The sequence below is a fragment of the Protopterus annectens genome, chromosome 2.part1 (assembly GCF_019279795.1).
Source record: "Protopterus annectens isolate FY-2018-M chromosome 2.part1, PAN1.0, whole genome shotgun sequence".
Classification (NCBI taxonomy): Eukaryota; Metazoa; Chordata; order Ceratodontiformes; family Protopteridae; genus Protopterus; species Protopterus annectens.
The window spans coordinates 292,123,886-292,148,994 of NC_056729.1; the positions used below are offsets into that span (position 1 = coordinate 292,123,886).

The window sequence follows — 25,109 nt, forward strand, 5'->3', positions numbered from 1 at the left end:
CAAAAGAAATGCGAGGTTAGAAGCATTACAAAAATGGGACTTTCCCCTTTGAATAATAAAGTCATATTTTGTAAAAAAAAAAAAAAAAAAAAAAAACCTTGATCACAACTAATCAAATGCATAACTTCCCCAAAATACACTTAATATAATTGCAAACAAACATTTTTACTGGGTGGCAATTTGGACACCAAATGAGGAGCTTCACCTTCTACCCATTTCTTATATATACCGACATCATGGTCAAGCACTATGAAAAGAGATAAATTCCCCACAGTGGTACATAGCAGGCTTGCAAAAACAGCAATTTGACAGTGCCTGCATTACAAGAAGAGGACCTACAGGCCAGTATAAATTTGTGAAAAATGACACAAGACACTTAAGACATGCTGAAATTGCCATCAATAGCTCATAGGGAAGGTGATATGAGAAGGCAATGAAAAGGGAAGAGTAATAAATGGAATAATCCAGGGATGAGATAGGCCATGCAGTGCTGGTAAATTCATTAACTTCTAGTGAGACAGTTTGTGATAAATATAGCAGTAAACGGTTAATTATAGTTACCACACCAGTTGCTTAGCAAGAATTAACAGTTTTCTCTGTTACATCATGTTACAGAAGAACTTTGTTTAGATGGCATACGGTATATGTTCCATTGATTGACTACATGAATGGAGAGCTGTGGTTTTTCACTGTTTATTTTTAGAAAATTTAACAGACCATTTGCAGACAACTACCTTTATTAACCTTCTAGACATTTTAAAACATATAGCTGCTCTTGATAATTATTTTTCCTTCTATTTAAGTTCTGACGTTAACAGGTGGTGTTTCTAATGAAGTAAATATTGTCAACCAATGCCATGGATTTTTATGGATATTGAACCAACAGTGTGGTTTCTTCTAGATTTTTTCATGTTTTTTCCTTTCATGTCCCTGCAAACCCTAAGGTGACATCTGCAGTAATTGACATCCACTTGTGCCCTTTATAAGTAAAAATGTTCTATGTCATGGCTGTCATCCAAGAAGCCATTACAAGGATTTTACTTAAACATTAACATTCCCTGTGTATGCGTAAGAAGGCCATAAAACAGTGCTATGTAAGGGTATACCACCCACTTCCAATGAATGATGTTATCCACAACTGCTCTGCCTCCTTATAAGCTGATGCATCTATTTCTATTCTCTAGTGAGAATGAAGGATGAGGTATGGTTCCAGGGAGGGTCAATATCAGTTTATCAAATGGCTATTCAGTAAATAGCCATTTGTCAAACCCCTATTTATCGAAGCCGATCTTTGTTGAATGTCAAATTCTAACTAGGGCAAATCAGCAGTTGGCCACCATCTGGAATTTGCCCTCTTCCCCACTGTAGTGCAATCTCTGAGCTGGTATATTAAGTTAGCGAGGTGTGGGGGGCATAGCCCCCCACCTTGTTAGGTTTTAAATTTTATGTTTTTTTTATGGTGTCTTGGTTGTCCAACTGCTAATTTGCTCTACTTAAAATCTGCCTTTCGATGAAGAGCAACTTTGATAAATAAGGGTTTGACAAATGGCTATTTGCTGAATAGCCATTTGATAAACTGATATAAACCCTTCCAGGGACACACACACTATAAAATCTCCTCCATGGGAGAGACAAGTTGGTTTTGCCTTATCTAATCTTCTCTCCCACAGTGTGACTCATCAGTGGCCCAGGTTGTCAATCCACTTATGTAATTGGTGGGTATCCTGTGCAATAAGGCTGGTATTGTTTGGACCATTTTGTTCTTCATCTGCTATTATTTTGAGTATAACACCTTTTTAATTATTTTGATAAGATGCTGAATTACAAAACCTAGCAACTCTGGTTGAAATTCCTGTTGAGACTGCACACAGAAGTGGATTACAAAGAAGGTAAGAAGGTTTTGCAGCCCAAGGATTGTCAAGTTATTCAAGAGACTAGGTCCTGTTATTTGTATGTTAAGTTTTATGTGTGTGAATGTGAGCATGTATATGTGTGTGTGTGTGTGTGTGTGTGTGTGTGTGTGTGTGTGTGTGTGTGTGTGTGTGTGTGTGTGTGTGTGTGCGTGTGTGCGTGTGTGTGCATGTATGTATGTGTGTGTGTGTCTGTGTGTTTGTGTGTGTGCAAGCATACGTTATTTAATTTAAATGGAAGTCAGGAAAGGGGTTGATGTAGCTTTCAACCTTTTTTCATTTCTGACTTGCACCATCAACAATATATAAGTAAACAGTGTAAACTGTAAAGGTAATCATACTATTACTGCACAAAGTAACTGAGTACTAAATAGTAAACCAAGTATGGAAAGAATATTCCAGTTAAAGTACAGTTGTCTATTCTTCAACTTCATATATTTCTCTGAGAAGATACAGTATTGCTTTCAATTTCGACCTGGTTGACCTGAGAAATAGAATCATTGTTGCCGGGATACATTCCAGATGAATTGCTGTCTAAAAAATGTTGAAAATATATGAAACTGTTATATTCTGACTTAAAAAGGATGATGTATATTTTAGGGGCAAAGTAGCCCCAGAATATACCATATGCAGCCATGAGTCCTGAGTATGCTTCTGCATACTGAACAGATATTCCATTTGCAGTGGCGTATATTGGGATAAAAAAAATCCAGGCAAGAAAGTATATTAATATAACAAAACGGATGCTGTTGGCCATATTGTATGTATTTTCTGAGTTTGCAACAAGGAAAACACATGCAGCACAGATGGTTGCTAAAATCCCACTATAACACAGCATCATAACAAATCCAAAGATACTACCTCTTGCACACATCAGACTAATGGCATCTGGGGACTCATAAACTTCGTTAACAAGGTCAGGGGATAAGTACCACCATATAGTACATATTCCAGTATGGATGATAATGTTTATAACCATTAGAATATAACCCTGATAATGCTGTACACATGCTCTTTGAAACATATATATATTAGCCAATTGGAAAGATTTAGCTAAGGGTACAGACATAGAGATTGTAAAACTGACAGAAAACACAACCTGTCTTAACAAACAAGAAAACTGAGTTGGCCTGGTAATGAAAAGACAGATACTGCAACAGCTGCAAACAAGAGAGAATAGCATAAGGAAAGACAAATATCCACCGCTGGCCTGGACAGCGGCAGTACTGTAATTTCTGGCAAAAATTAGTACTGCAGAGAGTATCACCACTAACAAAGCACCAGTGAATATCATCAGTATAATGCTTCTAACATCTGTCCATTGGAGGAAGTCAACGGTTTTATTATAGCAGGCTTTGCTGTTCACTAGTGACCACTCTTGCCACGAGCATGTTGCACATGTATCTACAAGAAAAAATAGAATATTTATAATGATAGAATACAATTATGATTAATTTCTTTTTATATTTAACATACTCGATAATAGCATGTGCAATCGTGATTAAAGAAAAGTAATTAAAAGATACAGGAAACTAGTTCACCCAATGGCATAACTACAGTATTGTTAAGGCTGCACTTGTCATGGAATTACAGAAATGTGGAAGACCATCATATTACAGTTACTTTGAATTTCTCTGAAAGCAACCAGAATGAAAAGCACTGTTAGAACGAAATATGAAATTTGTCTTTAACTTCCCCTTTTCTTGTTGAACTCAGTTGTAAAATCATCAGAGCTAGTGAACTGTAACGTTTCTGTTTCTAGTCTAGAACATTTAGGTAGGTTTTAGGAGTATAGTCTTGGTTTATAATATTCTAAATCTGGACTCACAGTTTTTAGTTGAACCATCTATAACAAAGGTTACCTAGAAAAATATATATAAAACAGAAACATTTGGTTCATAATGAAAATACAAAGAATGTACTGATAAAATTGAATCACTCCACTATAGAAATGCTACAGAGATATTTCTCTTTACTTGAATCTGTAAACCCTCTTTTGCTGATATCCTGATGGTCTGCTTTTACTCTCTACTTCCGAACAGACAATGACATTTACTCCTACTGCTCCTAATCAAACTATTTTTTTTAATATTTTCTTCTTTTCTTCTAGACTTGCTATTCCCATTATTTATATCCTCTTGTCTTTCTTTAGTGGAACTGCATGCCTTTAAGGTACTTATCCTTGGTCTTCCTTCTTCCTTGTTTTTCCTTGCTCAATACAGTTATTAAACCACTTTCAGCTCTGAGTTAGTATTCATGCACAGAAAACATTGATTCAGTGCATTCAACTGTCTCTTTAGTGTGTTTATTCTATAGAAGTATCCGTGAAAGCAAATAGATATTTATGTAACAGTGAAGTCTGCAGTTTGAACAGCAGTCTGTGGGGTGTATTTTTTATGTAAATTATAACTATTATGGAGCCTACAACAAAGAAGTTTGTCCACCACAATAGCTCCGTTTTCTTAGCTCACAGCAATCCTATTGGTACTTTCTCTTTTAAATGTGCTCAATTCATTGTTTTTATCAGTCCGCTGTCTCCCTTCTTTAAGTTTATTTCTCTTCTTAAAAACACAAAATGCACCCAAGTCTCAGCACAGTAGCCAGCAATTAGGGCTAGTAACCAGATATTCCAAACACCACAGAAACGTTTTCCAGATGCAACACAGTTTTAATATAATTATTTATCTTCTTGTGTTACCACCGAGTACTGAGCTAGTAACTTTCCACAGCTGCACTACTGCATTCTGGCTTACTTTTTCTCATTCTTTTTCTAATCTGTGGGGGTTGGGTTGGTCTTTGGACTTTGCATTTTAAAGTCCATAGAGACCTCCTTACATTATACAGTTGTTCAAACAGTCAAGTGCAATTTTTTACTGTTATCATTATTAGTCAGGTCAAGGTGATATTCAACTAACTCTCCTACAAAAACTGTGTCCTAGAGCAACAAAATTAAGACTTCCATCTACTAACTCAGAGGTTTTTTAAACTGCATTGTTTCTTTTAATTATCTTTCTCAGCAGATTTGTGGCTGTTTACGTTAAGTCACTGATTGTTTTTTTTTCTCTGTCTCTTTGCCAAGTTTCCAAGCCACTTTATTCACCCTCACTAATGCTTGGGCTCACTCCACTCCCTTATCCTACCCCCAATTCCTGCCCACCCCCTCATACTCTGCATTTATACTTCCATAGTATTACCCACATATTCCTCAAAACAATACCATCAGTTTCCCCAGAACAAAACAATTAATAAAATTTTTGCCAATAGTAACACCCACTTTTGTCCATCACCCAAGACTCTCTATCAAACTGTCTTAATCCTTGGACCCTATAACTATCAAATTACATCTCTACAACTAACCCAGTACACTCCTAATGTTTTGTAATCCTTATTTACAACAAATATATAATACAAATGAAACCAAAAGGAGCAACTAGGCTGATGCAGAGTCACAAGTAGAAATGAAAGGCAAAATCCTCAGGTTAAAATCCAAATGAAAGGCAAAATCCTCAGGTTAAAATCCAACTTTAATTCCACTGCAGGTCAGATAAGCGCTTTCACTCATTCATTTGAGCTTCATCAGATCATGTAACAAAGACCTTCAAGTACATAGGCTACATTTATACAGTTAAAACATCTCCTATTGGCTGCTTCTTGTTACATATTCATGAGTTAATCTAAGCTTAAAGATATATGCACATATAAACATGCTAAGATGTATAAAATGACAAAGTGAATATAAAAACATATAAAAACATATAAAAACTCTCCATGAACACTCAAGATGCTCTAATAAATATGTATATATAAATATATATATATATCAAAAGAAATCTATTTCAAGGGGTAAAACATATATGTTCCATCATGTATTATAAAATCTACAAACATTCCTCCGTTTGTTTAACATAGGTTTAATGGAGGCTCTCTCATTGAGACCTAAATCCTATCTGCTCTCAATCTAACTATCCACATACTCTCCTTACTCTCAGTATGGTTCCTGATGTCACCTCCTCGTATACTGGGTTTAATATTCTCAAGAGCTCTAAATAGGAAATAATGTTCAGGACCTGCTTGGGCTACGTGCTTAGCTGAGGCATTGTGAGGTGAAGCCTTCCTAATGTGGTAAAGATGTTCTCTTATCCTGTCTTTAAAGCGACGATTGGTTTTGCCAACATAAAATGCATCACATATTTGGCTCACTGCCAAATAAACTATATGAGTAGTATCACAGGTAGCTAAAGTTAGTGTGCATGTCAGGATGTTCAAAAAATGGACTGGGGTCAAGAGAATTACAATAATTACAGCGTCCACATGGTTTTGTGTGTTCAAGAGGCATTGACCATTCATCCCTTTTTGAATAACATAACATTCTCCTTAAATTTAATTTGTTCCTATATAAAAAGGAGGGTTTAGTCCCCACAAGTTTACCGATGGTGTCATCAGTACAGAGAATAGGCCAGTGTTTCGTAATAATATTCTTGATTGCTGGACAATCAGTACTATATGGTAAAGAAACCCTTACATGAGTTGATCTCTCATCTCTACCATTGTCTATTGTAATGGATCCACCAGTAATAACTGGTCCAAAATAAGGGGATGCTCTGTTCAGTCTAAGTTTATTGACATCTAAGAGGTTGGACTCAATCTCTTCTAGCCTTATCTTGAGGTCACTCACTTCATTTAGGAAGCCTTCTTCTGTGGCATTTAGCCTAGAGGTTCTCATCCCCTGGCCTCTAATGATATTCTTAAAAATATGCTGTGGGTGCATACTATCACGCTGTAATAGAGTATTAAAATAGCAAGGTTTCCTATAGACACCTGTATTAATCAAACCACATGCTAACTTTATAATACAAGTTAAGTTGCTCCTAACTCAGATTATTTTACTATTCCTCCTCACTCTAGAGCCTTCATCACCACTTATCAAATTCACCTCCTTCAAATACTTAGGACTTTCAAATAGTCTTCACAAAGAATATCAACATCTACCCAGTTTGCCTTTCTCCATAACACCCTATCTCTACTAATAAACTATGTCTGATGTATTTATCTATAAATATCTCAAAACAAAAGTATCTACATTTACAATTGCCAAGCCAAGAACAAAATATAACTGGCCACACTCTTCCCTCTGTAAAATATCAATTCAAAACAGCAGAGATATTCACCGCAGCCCAGGACCCACTGTTCATAAAACCATCACTTCCAACCCCCAAATAAAACAGTCACCTAATACATCTCAGCAAAAATCAAAACCCAAACTCACCTTACTAAATATGAAATTAAGAAATATTTACAATAGAATCCATTACATACAAGCCTACCTTGCTGCATACACACCTGATGTAGTCATAGCTACTCAAATCTTGTTAAAAAAAGGAATAAAGGATAATGAGATCCCCCCGAAACAACATACTCAGGCATGATAGACAAAACAAGCATGCAGGTGGTGTAGCAATCATCTATAAAAAATCCCTAACCATCACCTTACTTCCACAGGCAATACCCACATTTAACAATGCTGATCTTCTAATAACACTCCTAAAAATCAACAGTAGGAAAACTGTATGTTTAACAGCAATTTATATACCATGAGGGAATAACACTGATACTGCTGAAAGCATCTTGTATTAGATATCCATAAAATCACCCCAGGAGTTCCACCTGTGTCACTGTTGGACAGGAGCAATAGGTGCTGATTGTGGAATTAAGGGTAGAAGTGGCTAGGCTTTTATGGGCCCCAGGGCCATTAGCCTAGTAACTTCCTGTAATCCTATATCCAACAAATTAACCATGAAACTATAATAATTGGAGACTTAAATATAAACTGGCAACTCATAAATTCCACTGCCTCATTAAATCCATAAACTTGTTCAACTTCAGACATTTAATAAGCATACCTATGGAAGCAATAAACTTCAGGGAGATACTCTACATTAGACTGGATTGTTACAAACAAACCAGACAAGAAGATAAAAGTAGGCTGTCTGTCAGATAGAATAGGTGACTACATACCAACATATGCTATTAGAGCTTACCATAACCTAAATAAACATGTTATCTATAATCAAGTGTGAAATACAACCAATTTCAGAAAAGCTATTTTCAATGAAACAATAAAACCATATAATTGGAATGCACTTGGAACACTGCTTCTAGATACTGCTGTAGGACACTTTAATAACATATTCTTACACCTTAAATAATCTAGCACCAGTACGTAATAAAAGCATAAACACCAGCATTGCACAGTGGCTGTCAGTAGAAACACACCAAAAAAAAAAATGACAAAAAGGAATAAAACCTCGAAAAATTAGTATAAAAATAGAATTGAAAATGCCTTTTAGGCATTTAGACATCTTAAAAAACTTGCAAAATTACATGTCAAACAGGATAAGCAAAGATACTATGCCAGACTACAAGACAGACATAAAAACAATCCAAAACTTTCTTGGTCATCACTAAATAAACTCTTCCTCCCTGGCAAGACCACCACTCCCTCTCCAAAAACAGACAATATGACAGACTCTATCCCCACACAGTTTAATTCCAACTTTATACAATCAGTATTGTCTCTCTTAGACACTAATATATCTGCCTCTTCTCTCTACCCCTATCCAATCAAAACCACCCACAGCTCTTCAATTTTAGTCCAGTATCTACTTCTCTTATAAGGAAGTTGATCCTTAAACTAAATCCTACTTCCACAGCTGTAGACCAACTACCATCAGACTACCTAAAAGTGAGCACAGAAGTCATAGCCTTCCCAGTGCCAATACTAATCAATAGGTCCATAGCAGAAATATATGTCTCATGACTGGAAAAATCCTACATCGTACCACTGTACAAAGACAGCACATCTACAGAGTTTAAGAACTATGAAAGACCAATAGCTATTCTCTTCCCCCTCTTCAAAATATTAGAGAAATGCATTTATATGCAGCTGATGCCATACCTAACCTCAAATAGCCTGCTCTCAGAAACACAGCATGGCTTTAGGCCCCAGCACAGCAAAACTACTGCTCTACTACATTTTACCAATATAATAAACCCACATAGAAACAATGGCCTGCTTGTGTCCACCATGTTCTTAGACTTGTCAGAGACATTTGATACCAGCAACTGCCGATTTGAATCTCCTCAATAGAACTTTCACAGTATTCCTTGCTGTGCTTTCTTAGTTACCTATCTGGAAGGCAACAGGCAACAAGCTGTTAAATGGCAACAAACCTACTCATCCGTTCAACCAGTTACTGCAGGTGTCCCTCAGGGATCTATCCTGGGTCCTCTCCTATTTAATGTATTTATTAATGACCTCCACACCTCCACACACCATGATAGTTTAGTTCAGTTTGCAGATGACTCAACATTAATATATGCGGTCTCAACAATAAATAAACTCCACAACATTACCCAAAAATCGTTCTCCTCTGTAGAAACCTGGTTCAAAGGATCAAACCTCCTACTCACCCCCAAAAAAGTTGCCAGAATCAAAAGCAATTTTTTACCATAAAGTCAAATAATATTGTCATTAAAACTGTAATTCACAGTAGACTTCTAGGCATTGTAATAAATAATTTTAAATATGACCAGCAAATACTGCACACCTTTAAATCTACTCACTGGAAACTAGGCTTCCTTTATAGGATCAATGGATTCCTTACAGATACTGCAAGAAAAACTCTAGCCACCACCTTCTTATTGCCAGCTGTCTTATATGCTCCTCCAGTTATAACAAACTTAAACAATACTCAGCTTGGCTCCTGCTACAATAAAGTAGCTAAGTTTGACACCAATTTCCCTCATAGGACCCACCATTGTCATAACTTAAACCAATCAAACTGGCTTGAACTACACAACTAACTTCAGCACACAAACTCATTTATCATCCAGAGAAATGCCCTGCACTACATAACTTATTACTGGGACCTCCATTCATAGGTTCATAGATAGCTTCATAGATTAGCACTAGGCTAATTGCCTTTGTTGTCCATTTTAAGCCTAGCCAATTACCCCATGTGAGAATCAAACCCTGCACCTTTGGTTTATAAGGCAAATACCTTAACCATTATGCCAACCTCCCAACCAAATAAACAGCCTCTGCAAGGCTCAAACCAAAGACCCTGCACACCATAGACAATGTGATTTACCACTAAGCCATGCCAGATGTTATAGGAGACTCAGTCTACTCCCAATATATTGCTAAACCATGGAATAGTATCCCCACACAAAGCAGGGGATCAATTCTTCAGAAGTGGACAAAGGTGTAGAACTCCATTAAAGAATTGTTCACAAGCCTGTGATAAGTCACAGTTTGACATCCGGTAGTTTGTGGTGCACCAAAATAGTATATGTACGAACCTTGACAGTGACGTAACTGGGATACAGGTCTACAGCCATCTCTGAAAGGTAAAAATCCTGTGTTTGTGTTCAAAGTCTGTGACAGGAAGACATTCTCAGTCCAAAGGGAAAATCTCTTCCACTTAACAGGCTACATTATGTCTGGCAAATACAAGAATCTCTAGCAAGTTTGATCATACAAGAAATATCCACTGGAAAGTCTGGAAGAATCTAAACCTCTATTGTAGAAATCCAGATCCAGTGAGAAAAAACAGGCTACTCCTTTGCCTAAGGGTGACTCTTCTGGCTTGTGGTGGTATAGATTCCTGATGTGAGAGTCTTAAACCACACACTTTTCATTTGTAGTAGCACAATGTATGTGATTTGCTTTTGATACAGGTTGGCTAGGAGGAATCAGAGAATAAGGTTGAAAGGGGGAGAATTGTACAGAAATCACTTCTGCTAAGGCAGAGAGAGTTCCCAAATTGTTAACTTTCTCTTGCTACACTGCACCATGTAAAACTGAGAGGAACAACATTTTCCTAATATCTGAACAGGTCAATTTATGTGGCGTTCCAATCCAAGAAGGTCTTATATTAAACTGCACCCCATCATTAGGTCAACTGAGGGTCTAAAGCTATTGAGTGTAGGACACAACCAGCACATGTTCCTTAATGGTATGTAAATTGCCATGACAGCTATGCCCCAGTATTCAGCCTATTTCAGACATGCATTGCCAAACCTACATAGACACTAAGTTGACACCAAATACATCTCTTTATATATTACATTGTGGTTTTGTTGTTGGACATAAGCAGAAAATAATCTGGTTTTAGTGTCCCTTCTAAACTTGGGAAGGTTGCTATTGAGCCTTCTTTCCATGGGGCTTCATGTGCCCTATATCAGGAGTAGCCCATCTGAGCTACCCAACCTGTCAGTGAGTGGTCATCCAGTAAAGACTTCAGTAGGTTTATCTAGAAGAAGAACACTATAGTGAATTTCAAAGGGTGTGTCTATCATTCTAGAGCACAGTGACAAATGTCTAGCACTGTTAGAAAGACTATTACGGGTATTCAGATGATGTTACCTCATCACTTACTAAAGTACTCTCATCTCTGTTGTGGTGAATGATACCAAGAAGCTGGTAACCAATATAAGACACATGAGGAACAGAATAATGAGTGCTTTTTACCAACCACTAAATTCTTATTTAGTTGGCATGAGTCATGACCTCTAGTAATTTCTATGGGCAAGAATGACATGCCCTGGAGAGTAGTCACCTCTGCCCTACGAATGTAATCCTTTGAAATGGAGCTACAGATTACTATATAAGTTGATCATTATCAGGAGAACCTGAGACCATGAAAAGTCAGATGACCAGAACCTTGATAAAACTCTAGGTGGAAAGGATTAACCAGATTTCACTACCATGTACTAAAAGTGTTGCACTTCCATGGTGAATTGAAGGTGCTTCCTATGCAGTTTGCAACTATTGAGGCACTGGAAATGATCCACAATCTTTAGCACCATCATGCAGTCATCTTGTGGGAGCAAGCAGGGGTACAATCCTTGGCAGATCAAACTTCTACAGGCTGGCATACTAAGGTAGGTTTGATGAAGTTGCTGAAACACACCCTTTTTGAGAAACCTCCAATACTCTTCTGAATGGGGATGAGGCCGTAGCTGAAGCCTTTTCTTATTTCAAAAGAAGGTAGAGTTTATATCTCCTTTGTGTTGCAGAGAGGTGGCCTGTCCCAGGAGCCCAGTGATACCTTTTTTAAACACATCATAAGACCAACAAGAAGGGGACATTTATTATTAGATCCAGAAATGTTCAGTTTCTATTTATGCTTCTTCAACCAAAACAAACATGAGAACCAACTTCTGATATACAGTCTTGAAGGGGAAGATCCCAAAAGTGATACTACAACAAAATATAACCATATAGACAAAGAAACAGGGTTCTGGTAATATATGAATGCAAGTAAATCCTCTTTTGCATCAGCAACAGTAACTTTTAATTAAGAAAAAAAACAACTGATTAACTTCTTTTGCCTGTAATAGACTTCCTCAGAATTTTTCTGAAACAGCTGGGTGTTTCTGACAGCTGTGAGTCTATTGTCACTATATAGTATATGAAAGTATGCATATTTACAAGGCACTTAATTTGTTTTTTATTAAAGCTGTTTCTGGTGCTGATATATGAGTGGATTGGCTTGTGCTCCTATATTACCGCAACACTGGTTCTTAATCTTGAGGGAAGTCAGGACTGCTGTAGCATCATTTGGAAGCTTTTTTCAGAGACTTTGCAGGACAAGCTGGAGGAAGCAACATGGCTGGATGTTTGACCACCTTTCTCCTTCTACGGGAAGGATTTTTTCTTGGTACAATAACACCTCAAAAACAAGGAAAGACAGTGGAGGTTGGTGACAGCCTTCTTCCATGGACAAAGTCTTCCACTTCTTCAGGATGTCAGTCGAAACATAACAATCCTGGCCAAAAAGAATGACCCCCTCCCTCCCCACAAAAAAGGAACATCTAGACTAGACTGCTGGACCTAGTCCTTGAAGGAAGTCACTATCAAGTTATTTCAGTACAAACATGTACTAGATGGTGTTGTCCTGACCAGAGCATAACCTTTTCTCTTATTTGTTTGTTTATTCATTTATGTCAATTTGTTAAATGTGTTATTTGTGTGATTTTATTAAGGTTGTTATCTTTTAATAGGTAAAGCCCATTGGCAGAGGAAACTCGATAAGAAGCATTTTACAAATACTCTTAGAAATATGATCATAGTAAAACAAATAAATTGTAATAAAGCTATTATAATAAATGCACACCTCAACCAAAAAGTAAAAGGGTAGCATTCTGTTCTTTTCTTTCTTTATTTCTTCACAAGTGAATGAACTGAAACACTTGAGTCCCATTTTCAGGCATGACCTAATTACTATTATTAAAGTGTTAGGCTTAAGTTAATATAGAACAGAAATCCTTCAAATGCATGATATTGTTGAATTCAAACAGAATGATACTCCATTAATAGCTCTTGAAATGTACAGATCAGCTACCTTATAGTACGTTAGTACTAGACCTACAATGAATTACTTGTGCTACTGCTTCTGCATTCAGCTTTTATATAAGGAAGGACGTTGAGTGTGTGGAGTACATAGACAGCGTACTGAACTGTCTGACCATGGATATAAAGTCCTGACTACTGGAACTTTGATGAAATGGTACTGGCTGCACCTAGGGGAAACTAATGAGCCTAGTAAAAGTTCAGTTGGCCTCAGCTTTCTTGTGTTTGGTGGTGATGGTGCAGTTAAGACACGTGCAGAAATCAAGAATTAATAACTTGATCATCAGAGTGCTAATTAGGAGTGTAATTCTTATGGTAATAGATAACCAATTAGGCTCACTAATTGGGAAACAGTGATATAATCACATGTGCACATGTTATAAATCTACAAATATTGTTTTGTGTAGTTTGTATTCTCTGCAGGCTGCAAGAAGGAGAACATATATTGCCAGTGCATACTCAAGTTAGGTGGTAGCAACCCTTTACCACAAATTTGCTTGCCCATCCAATATGTTTTCATTTTATTAAGCAGCTAGCAGAGCTGAGCTCTACCTACAACTCAGAGAATATGATCCAGAAATGTAAATGCTGGACCAATCTAGACTTCTACATTTTTTGCCTACAAATTTTCATGTAGCCTTCTACCTTACTCATAAACAACCCAGTTTTCTTAGCACATGGTGAGACATGCCTTGGTGCTACATAGTACTCATTTCCTCTCACTTAGTTTGATTCTAAGTCCCAAAGCTTTCAGTCATTGTCTCTGTGGAGTTCTGTATATTTATCCAATGTCTGCTTAGTTTTGCTTTTTTGTAATGACCTTGCAAAGCTTTATAAATGCATGTATCTCTCAACCCCTCAATGCAAAAAAATCTGAACAAAGCAAAAATCAATGGAGGAACAAAGGCCCCAAGTCAAGGACAGATTTTAAATATTGCTCTTATACACTTAGAAAGTCTCTGGAGTAGCAGAGTTTGCATTAACATGTATTTTCTGAAGGATATTAAGTCATTATTTACAGAATTCATTCCTTAACAATTTACCAGAAAATTACAAATTTTATGAGGAACAGTCCAAAAAATAATAGGTAAAATTCTGGGCAGGTGAGGAGTATGCAAATACAACACTACTAAACTTGGTTATTATAACCATTTTTTTAAAGTTAGTTATCCACTAGGGTTACAAATGCTACATAAAGCACTCATAAAATTGTCTAAGGCCAGCTTTGAGAGAAAAATTGCACAGGACACTAAGGATAATCACAAGGCTTTCTTTAGTTATGTTAGGAACCTGGGTGGTAATTCCCAGATATGCTCAGAATTAGTCCAAAATGACAAAAAATACACTGAACCCACAGACATTGCCAACATCCTAGCTGACAGGTTCAGCGCAAACCCCCCACCCCTCCCCACCAAAAGGGCAAATATCTATCCCAGCAGAGTGCTGCCCCCCTGACATCTCAGATGCTCGGGCAAGCGCCTCCCTCTCCAAAGCAAAAAACACAGCATCAATGGGACCAGACGGTGTCCCGGGCTGCATCCTACATGAACTCCAAGAAGAGCTAAACCCAAACATAAAACTACTGCTCAATCTCAGCCTTACTGCAGGATATGTGCCCAAAGAGTGGCATACAGCAACAGTGATCCCTCTCCATAAAGGTGGTGCCTCAATGGATCCTGGAAACTATCGCCCCATAAGCCTGACTAGCTTGGTCTGCAAAGCTATGGAAAGGATCATCATGGACCTCATAAATAAAGATATTGGGGACCTACAGACACTGGATCCTACCCAGTTCGGCTTTGTTAAGGGCAGATCCTGCCTCTTAAACCTGGTTGATTTCTTTGAAACAGTCACCAAGGCCATTGACATGGGGAAGGTGGTCCACACAGCCTACCTGGACCTTGCAAAAGCCTTCGATACAATACCCCACTCCGGCATTATAAATAAGCTCACCAGCTTAAATATAAACCCCTATGTCACTAGATGGATTGCAAACTGGCTCAAGGACAGAACCCACATGGTTAGAATTGCTGGAGCATGTCAGACTCCAAACCAGTTACAAGTGGTGTCCCACAAGGCTCAGTCCTGGGACCTCTCTTGTTCGGTATATATTTCTCGGAGGTACAGGCCTACATGGAAGGACTGTGGCTGACCAAGTTTGCAGATGACTGCAAACTGGGCACCATAATCGACTCTCCAGCCGACACAAGCATCCTCCAAAAGGGCCTCATAGAAACAGACAACTGGTGCCAGAGCCATGGCCTCAAGCTAAATGCAAAAAGTGTATAGTCATCCCCTTTGGCAAAAACAAAGTGCCCACAAATTACCACATAGGTGGTAATCCATTAAGTACAGAAGAAGTAATTAGGGACCTGGGGACCCAAGTTGATGGCAATCTCTCATTTGACAACCACGTAGCCAAAGTAGTTAGAAAAACATTTTATATAGCCCACCTAATCATGAAGGGATTCACATCTAGATCAGGGGAGGTCATCGTGCCTCTTTACTCATCCCTCATCAGGCCCATAATTGAGTACAATGTCCCTTTTGGATTGTACCTTACCAGACACCTGCAGCAACTGGAAAGACCCCAAAAGTACCTCACCAAGAGGATCAAAGGGCTCATACAGATGCCATATGCTGCCCGGTTAAAGAAACTCCAGCTCTACTCATTGGCATACTGCCTGTTCAGAGGCGATCTGTGCCTGACGTATAAAGGCATGTCCAGCCCGGAATTAATGGACATGCTGGACCTCAGAAAATCCAAATCCCATCAAGCTACATGCTCAAGAGACTTGAACCTCAGCACTGAAATAAATAGGACATGCTGGAGGGACAGATTCATTACCCAGAGGCTCCCTTCACTCTGGAATAAAATCCCAGTCCAGGTAAGGCAGAGTTCCTCATTGACTCTTTTCAAGAGGAATCTTGATGAGTGGATGGGAGATTGTAGGTTTACCCCAGGTATCACTTCTGTGTCACTGTTAGACAGAGGCACAGTATACTAACCTCGAAAAAGGGCATAGCAAAATAAATTTAAAATGGGTGGCGAAAGTCAAACACATTCTGGCTAGGCTTATAAATGCCCTAGGGCAGATAGCCTAGTATGAACCTATGAACCTACAGTTGTGCAACTACCTTTGTCCTGAAGGCATGGTATATGTCATAGAGGAAGCTGTGTGACTTCATGTGTTTTTTTCATGGTATACATGCTCCCTTTTTGAGGATTTTGACTAGGGTAAAAGAACCATCCTGTAAACATCTGGTTGAAAGTTTAGATACTGTTTAGGATAGAAATGATACTGTCATTTTACAAAACTATAGAGGACACCTGGAATGAAAACAGAAGTGTTGCCAAAACAACTGTATGTCCTATGAAACTTAAGACAAACGTGTTCTGAGTCTGCTTTCTAAAAGTTAAGATTTTCTCTTATCCACTTCTCGGTCTCACCATTTAACAAGATGAACAAAACAATGAACCCTGAATGCATCAGAGATAGAGTGCATGGTTTAGAATATAAATATTTATATCACAGAGTAATATACACAGCTTATCACAATAGTTTAGATAATATAGCGATCATAAAACTGAGTAAGAGAACATTAAAAATTTAACTTTGCCAACATTAATATCCAAACATTTATAATTTGCAATGTAAGAGATATGGCAGTTTCATCAATGTTTTCATTCCAAAAGGTCTACTTTTAGAATATTCACCTTAATCTAGTAGCTTTTTGCATAAGTAATTTACAAAGATTAACAACATAAGTTGTTCTTCATTAGACAGTCAAATAATAAGGTAGTAATGCTATACATGAGTGTATAGCTTTAACTTTAATGAATTAGCTAGAATTTTTTGAATGACATGTAGTACCTAGTTCTTCCAAATAATTAAATTGAAATATGAACAAAAGGGAGGTTATACCACATTTATTCCATCTAGGTTTTATTTATTAAGTCTACTGATGTGGCTAAGTGTTAGATAATGTAGAAATATTTGCCAAAACTATATAAAATATAACTATATCTATCTGTATATATATATATATATATATATATATATAGGTCTACCTCTCTTGTTCAAAATTACACTTGTTTGAACAAGAGAAGATCAAGACCCACTTTAACGAAAGTGCACTTTCGCGAAACTCACTTTACCGATCTCGGACTGCATTCTTGCACTTAGCATATATAAATGGCTGGGGTCCAGTCCAGAAAACAAAAACACATTGTAGCAGGGGGGCAAGCCCCCCTGCACCCTGCATGTGAGGAGCTGTGTCCCCCACAACCCCGCTACTTATATATAGTAGCTCTGAGATCACACTGCAGTGGGGAAAGGTATATTTCCTTGTCCTCACTGTACTGTGGCTTGGTAAAGTGAGTTTTGTGAAAGTGTACTTTTGTTAAAGTGGGTCTCGATCTCTTGTTTGAAAAAGTATCATTTCAAACAAGAGAATTAGACCCATATATATATATATATATATATATATATATATATATATATATATATATATATATATATATATACACATACACATATACTTTTTTAATGCAGACCTGAAGAATTATACTTGCTGTCAAGAGTCTGTGTATTTGAAAGTGCAGTAGCATAACCATCAGTCATCAAATGGAGCTCAGCTATTCACTCCAGCCCAGAAAGAACTTGCCACATATTACTCTTTAGTTCTCTACATGAATAAAAGGTCCAACAGATACTATAGATGCATATGTTACTGAGATGAAAAAATAGACGTAGGAAATAATACCCTTCTAGTGCACCAATATAGCAAACCAATCATCCCCATAATATGTGTCTAGGTAGTTCTTCAAATATTTAGATTAATACTCCATTTAATGCAATTTGATAGTCCATTCTAGAAATCATCTACTCTCTCTCTCTCTGTCTCTCTTTGTCTCTCTATGAGAAAGTCAGGTAGTATAAGTAGGGTAACTAGAGTCGAGTGAGAGAGGCAACTGCCTCAGGAGCAAAGTGCTGGGGGGGTACTATCAGCAAATCCCAAATTCCCTTTAATGCAATACCATTATTGTATCTGTGGTCAAACCTGTAGCAACTGTTTACTACAGTTTAAAAGTAAAAAAAAAAAGATTACTGTTTTTTTAACTAAAACCTGAGTGCTGTAATACTCAATGCAGGCAGCGTATAAAGGGTCTATATTATATTAGCGAAAATCCAATTAAGTGAATATGAAAATACAGACACATATTGCGTGAACCGCGAATATACCGAATGCACTAAACCACGAAATTCAAAAAGTCGAATCCCCATAGTCGGCCAACTCCACCTCCCACTACATACTGCCTACCCAAACAAAATAAATAAACCACATACATACACTAACCAAAACCCTACTTCTAACCCTAAAGTAAAGCACCAAAACCCTACGTCTAACCCTACACTAAACCTTACAAAGATTACTATCTATGCACTTACCTTAACCCGCACCCTAACCCTAAGGTCCGTAACTATTGCACACTTACCCTACAGCGATATACCAAAACAAAACAATTAATCCACACATACATTTAACAAAACCCTAGTTCTAACCCTACACTAAACCTTACATACATTACCTATCTATACACTTACCTTAACCCGCACCCTAACCCTAAGGTCTGTAACTATCGTACACTTACCTTACGGAGCTATACCACAGATGGGCCAACCATGACACTTCGACATTTCGAATTTTGCATTTTTGGACATTCAGTGTTTCTGTGGTTCGCTCAATATGTGTCGCTCTTTTTGTATTCACGTAAAAGGACTTTCAAGCATCTAAATGAAACCCGGGTATAAACTGTAGTTGCTTGATTTGTAGCAAACAGTTTGCAACAGTTTAAAAGAAGAATTTTTTTTTTTTCTGAAATGTGTTGAAGGAGAGTTGGGGACAATGCACAGAAACAGGACCTGAATGGCTGGAGCAGGATGGGGAACATGTCATGCATCTGGCCACCTGGTTGGTGTGCCAGTAGAAGGAATGTGCTTTTTTCTTTTTTGGATCTTCAGTGGAAGAGCTGGAGGGAGGGGCATAGCTCTAACTTTAATAATCTGATCAACTACAATGAAGCAATCCGATTTTACAGTTACCTGCTTTTTGTTTTCTTATTTACTCTTTTTTCAAGTGCTGAGAGTTGGGGTGCTGGTTCATAATACAGGGAGCTGGTTGAACGAGCTATGCTTCTTATTAGTACATCTCTTATTCCTATATAATCTCATATGTGGGGCATCAAATGATTCTATACTAGTTTTTGATAACCTCCAAGCAATCCTAAAGGTAGTTATCCCTAAATGCATTATATATCTGAATAAGGTCTCATCTTATATATCTATATGAGACAGTATACAAGTTCACATAATAACTTAAACTTTCACATCCTTGGATGCTCTTGGCAGGTTTCTGCAGAACTTGTTTTCCAATTTACTCATGCTACGTTTCATATAAGTTTTCCTTGTAATTATTATTACATAATCTGTCTTGGGTCAAATGTAACTTACAAACAATTATTATAATTTATGATTTCCTAGACTTTATAAATCTTTCTTTATATAGTCTATAGTTCTATAATTTTAGATCAGTTGAGTAGAAAGAGTTGGGTGAAGGGAGCAACATCCATAGGTACAAAGTGTTGGGTTGGGGGGATGGAATTTAGAGTTCCTGCAGCAAACTTTTTCTAAGTACTGAAATGCCATTATAGAAAGGCACTTTAGCAGTTCATTATTTTCTTTTCTATTTTTTTTTGGATCATCAATTGAGGCTGGCATGCAGTATCTGTAGGAAAACAATTTTACTCTTCACTTAAAGAGAAGAGGGGGTGTGGCTAGACTACTATGGTAATCCAATGCACCAGCTAGCTTCCCACAGAAAACCAAAGTCCTTTACATTTTTTGTTTTTGCGGGGACATTCATTCGACAGATGCTTATGTCCTTTTTATTTGATTGTTGGTTTTTTGGCCATCACTCGAAGAGTCAAGGGGTTGGAGTGATACTTTGGAGACCATCACTGGGTTCTAGATGAGACAGATACAGCTCTGTCTTATAACTATCATTAACTAATTATTCACAATGACAAAGAAGCTCAAAGCTGGACTGACCCATACACCCAGGTGCTTAAATGAATCCAGTTTTAATCATTGTGTGCTGTATTAAATATTCACCTTTCATTCACTGTATCCTAAATCTTAAATGCTTTGTTTTTGATATACTTACTATCATATTATTTTCATGTGTCCAGCTGGTAAATTTAGTCAAATTGCTTTGGAGACTTGCCCTGTTTCAACAGATGTAATCAGCTTTTCAATTTTCATGTCATCTGTATACAGCCTATAATGCACTTCAGATGAACAAGATAAATCAAAAAAATATAGCCTAACTGTGACTGGCCCAGGATAGAGCCTGCACTGCTGTATGACACTTGCCATATCCTATTTGTAAGTCATGCAGCTGTCTGCCTTATTAAGATTACACTGATGCCTAGTCGCTCTATTTTCTTGAACAGTTTTTTTTGTATGACCCTATCAAAAGCTGTAGAGCGGTCTACATAAATTATGAAGAAATAAAACAGGTGGATTCAGCACAAAGATGGTCGTAGTTTTTACCAGATCGTTGCAATTACAAAGCAGTCCAAAAGAATAAATGTCCACGTATATTCCAAAAATATAAAGCCTTTATTCCAGAACACAGAACAGATGAGCGCTTTCACGTACACAATGTACGCTTCCTCAGATCTAACTTCTTATGTTTAAAACAAGCCTTTAAATACTCTTTCTTAATTCAATTAACTCATCAGATGACTCAAATAAATTGATTAATTAATTCATTGAGTTAATCAAACTCATAGCAGTCAAGACACTAGCTGCTTGAGTGAATGTTTACTAAGACTAATCTATTGCTCATTCAAAACTAAAATACATGAACAAAACGCTACGAATAGATAATGTAATAAATAGATAGACATATCTTATTTAAAACTGAACTGTTACTCATTCAAAACTAAAATGCTATATATAAACATTATAAATAGAGTATATGAATAGTCGTATCTTCAAACATCATTTATCATACGACTTATATATTCATGAGTATGAAATGCATGCGTTTATATATATATATATATATATATATATATATATATATATATAAATCTTCTTAAACATATGTTACATAGTAATAAAAACATTCTGTGAATAATAATCACTAACTGTGACTAAAAGGCATTGTATAAACATTTTTAAAAATCAAATTCATGCAAGACATATCAGCCTTTTAAACATAACTATAAATATGAATATAAATAAAAGGTTTGGGTGTTAAATAAACAACTGCATACTTTTAGTTAATATTCTATAGGAGACAGGCCTCAATCCCACTTGTATTATATTGTATTGTATTATTTCCATGTACTTCTTATTTTTGTCTTCTAATCGTGGGAAAATGTTATGAAGACTATCTCCTTGCTTTAAGTATAGATTTAATAGATACATATTGATTAATACCTGGGTATATGTGCGCTCTGAGCTTAAAAATCCATTCTAATTCCCTATTTTCCAATAGATTCACATGATCTCCCCCTCTACCATTAATATCCACTTTCTCTAAGACTCTAAATTTAAACTGATGATCTTTATAATCTATAATGTGCTTGGCTAGGGCATTCAGAGAGTTTTTACACTTTATATCGTATATGTGATTATATATTCTATTTTTTAATTTCCTTTTAGTTAATCCTACATAAAACACTGGACAAGTGTCACAGGTAGCTAAATATATGAGGCTCTCAGTTGCACATGTTGCCTCAAAATTGGGAGTAAATGTATACTTCAACACTGGATGCATGAAATTCTGTTCACTAGTAATATATATGCACATATTGCAACGCTTACAAGGAAATGTACCTTGCCTTATATTTCCTCTCAAATCCAAGCTGTCATTCATTCTAGGATTGGAGCATAGCAGCCTTTTTAGATTCTTGTTGTTCCTGTAGGCAAACCTGGGGTAGTTGCCCACAATTTTAGTGGTCTTATCATCTATAGCCAAAATTCTCCAATTATTTTGGATGATCTCACATATTGCTTTACTGTCATTGGTATATGTCATAACATATCTCACTATTGCAGTCTCATTATTTGCTGCTTCCATATTAGTACCTTTGTAACTTTTATAACTATACCTGCTAAAACTTCCTTTCTCAGCCAAATTGACGGCCTCATGAGAATGGGGTTCAAAGACTTCATCTCTGATCTGTTCTACCATCTTTTTATTATAGCCCCTTTCATGAAATAATTTTTCCATTTGTTGCATTTCTTTCAGTTTCACATCATCATCCCTGCATAATCTATTTATTCTGATAAATTGACTTCTAATAATTGCAGGAAAAACATGTCTCGGGTGCATGCTATCAAAACTTAGTAACGTGTTCTTCCAGCACGCTTTTCTATAAAGATTGGAAACTAGTGCCCGCTTTAATGCTTAGGTTTACATCCAGGAAATTTAGTGTTTCATGTGAAATTTCCATTGTGAACCTCAAAAAATCAATCGTACTTTCAAGATAGTGTAAAAATTCTTTAAATTCCTCTTCAGTACCCCTCCAAACAATGAGGACATCATCCACAAACCTTTTGTATAGTACTACTTTCTCAAATAGTGTATGTTTAAACAGGAATTCTTGTTCCCATTGAAAAAACACTAAATTTGCATATGTATTGGCGCATGGGGTGCCCATTGCCACACCCCATTTTTGATGGTAAACTGTTTCGCCATACAAAAAAACATTATAAGACAATACTAGGTCAAGTAGTTGGCAAATAAGTATCTGTTTGTTCCTACTGAATTCTCCTCTAGACTGAATAAGTTCTCTAATTGCTTGGATGCCATAATCATTTGGAATAGAAGTGAAGAGATTCCGTACATCCAATGTTATTAATAAATGTAAATCTTTAGATAATGTTTCTCCCAGTTGTTCAATACACTCTAAACGTTGGTATGTATCTTTAAGGATCGTAGGAATTTCATCTACTAATGGTCTCAATGTCTTCTCAAGAAAATTGGATATATTTTCAGTAACCCAAAACTCACCCGAGACTATAGGTCTCATAGGAGGTGGTTCTATACCGTTATGAATTTTAGGTAAGCCCTTAATTACTGGTATCCTAGGGTATTGTCTGTAAAAATAGTCATAAAGCTCCTTATCTATCTGCCTACACATAAGCATATCATAGAGACTATCTGCTACTTTCTTACATATATCATTAAGTGTTTCTTTAGAAATTTCAAGATAAGTATGTCTGTCACTTAACATGAGAAGCATGAGTTCATCATATTCTTCTATATTGAACAGAACAAATCCTCCCCCTTTATCTGCTGGTTTAAAGATAAGGGTCTGATTGCTAGATAGAATTTTAAGTGAGGAATATTCTCTCATACTCAAATTAAAATAGCAACACTTTTTCTTCCCATTAGAAAAATAATCATATATGTTGTTCTCACAAACCTTCATAAAACATTCAATGTGCATCGGTAGAGGAGGTGAGAAAGTACTTTTCATTTTAAAACAGGTCGAATTATTAGTTACACATGTAGCTAAAGGCTTATTGCCAAAATGCAATTTTAAAGCTACAGCTCTCACAAATACTCTTAAGATCAATAAGTACATCTTGCAATTGGCTACTTTGCGACGGGATAAAAGTCAATCCTTTGTTAAGTACATTGATATCATCTTGGGATAGCACAAACCTGGATCGATTCAGGAACAAGTTTTTTAGTTCTTTTGGCGTCTCCGCTGTTGGAAGCTCTCCCCTGAATACTTTCGTTTCCTCCGTTCCCAGCTGTTTGTGCGATCTCTCTGGTATACTTGCTTCCGAACTGGGTAGGGTAAAAAATGTGTGATAGTTTTTTGTGCATTGGACTTCGGAATCGCTCCCATTCTATTTGCTGATTTGTTGGCTTCCTGGTTAGGAAGCGGTGTATGAGGAGACAAACCAGTCTCTAAAAGTTGCAACTCCTCAGGTGGTGTAACGAATACTCCATCTGAAGCGACACTTGTTGCGTCAGCTTCCATTTGACCAATAGCAGACATAGTTGCTTCTACCTGGATATTTGAATTGTCTATATGAGGTGGATTACTGTTAGGTTCTCCATTACCCACAGTATAATTACGATTGTTATTTCTAGGCCAAATAAACACGTTCCCCGTGGAGAAATCTTTAAAGTCTCTATGTAACTTACGGTGTTTCACTTGCTGTAACTTCTGGCTATAAGAAAGCACTTGGATGTATATGTGATCTAATTTACTCAGACAGGACTCATAATTAAATGAGTCACGTATTTCTTTATTCAGCTTCTCAATCTTTATCAGTAGTTCTTGTTCAAGGGGAAAAAAATAGTCATTAATCAGCTGCATATATTTGTGACTTAAAATCAAGATTGAGTTCTTGCCATTTCTTTAATAGCTCTGGGTGATTGTCCCCATACGTAGGCATACATAAAACACGCATGCCTCTGGGGACAATTTTGAAATGCATACAGGCTTCTAAATGTTTACGTTGCCAAGTATAGCGCTGCAGTTTATACAGATCATTTTCCAGTTCATTACTCAGAGTACGAAAACGTTCTATATTATCAATCTGGTATAATACATCAGCGGTCGCTGATGGCATTAACTCCAGAGTCAATAAAGGGTTACTTGAATTCTTAGTTATGAAATGCCATTTGTCATCGCTTACCCTAGTCTCTGGGCGAAAATCCAGTTCTATAGGAACATTAGCCAT

At 36.9% G+C, this 25,109-nt stretch overlaps 1 protein-coding gene across 1 annotated transcript; it reads right to left on the reverse strand.

Moving 5' to 3' along the window:
• Window positions 1-2,340: 2,340 nt before the first annotated feature.
• Window positions 2,341-25,109, reverse strand: LOC122794840 (G-protein coupled receptor family C group 6 member A-like). The gene is made up of 3 exons (XM_044063446.1): window positions 24,884-25,109; window positions 24,322-24,702; window positions 2,341-3,314 (listed from the first exon to the last, which is right to left on the reverse strand). The coding sequence occupies exons 1-3, from the start codon at window positions 25,107-25,109 to the stop codon at window positions 2,341-2,343; spliced, it is 1,581 nt and encodes a 526-aa protein (XP_043919381.1).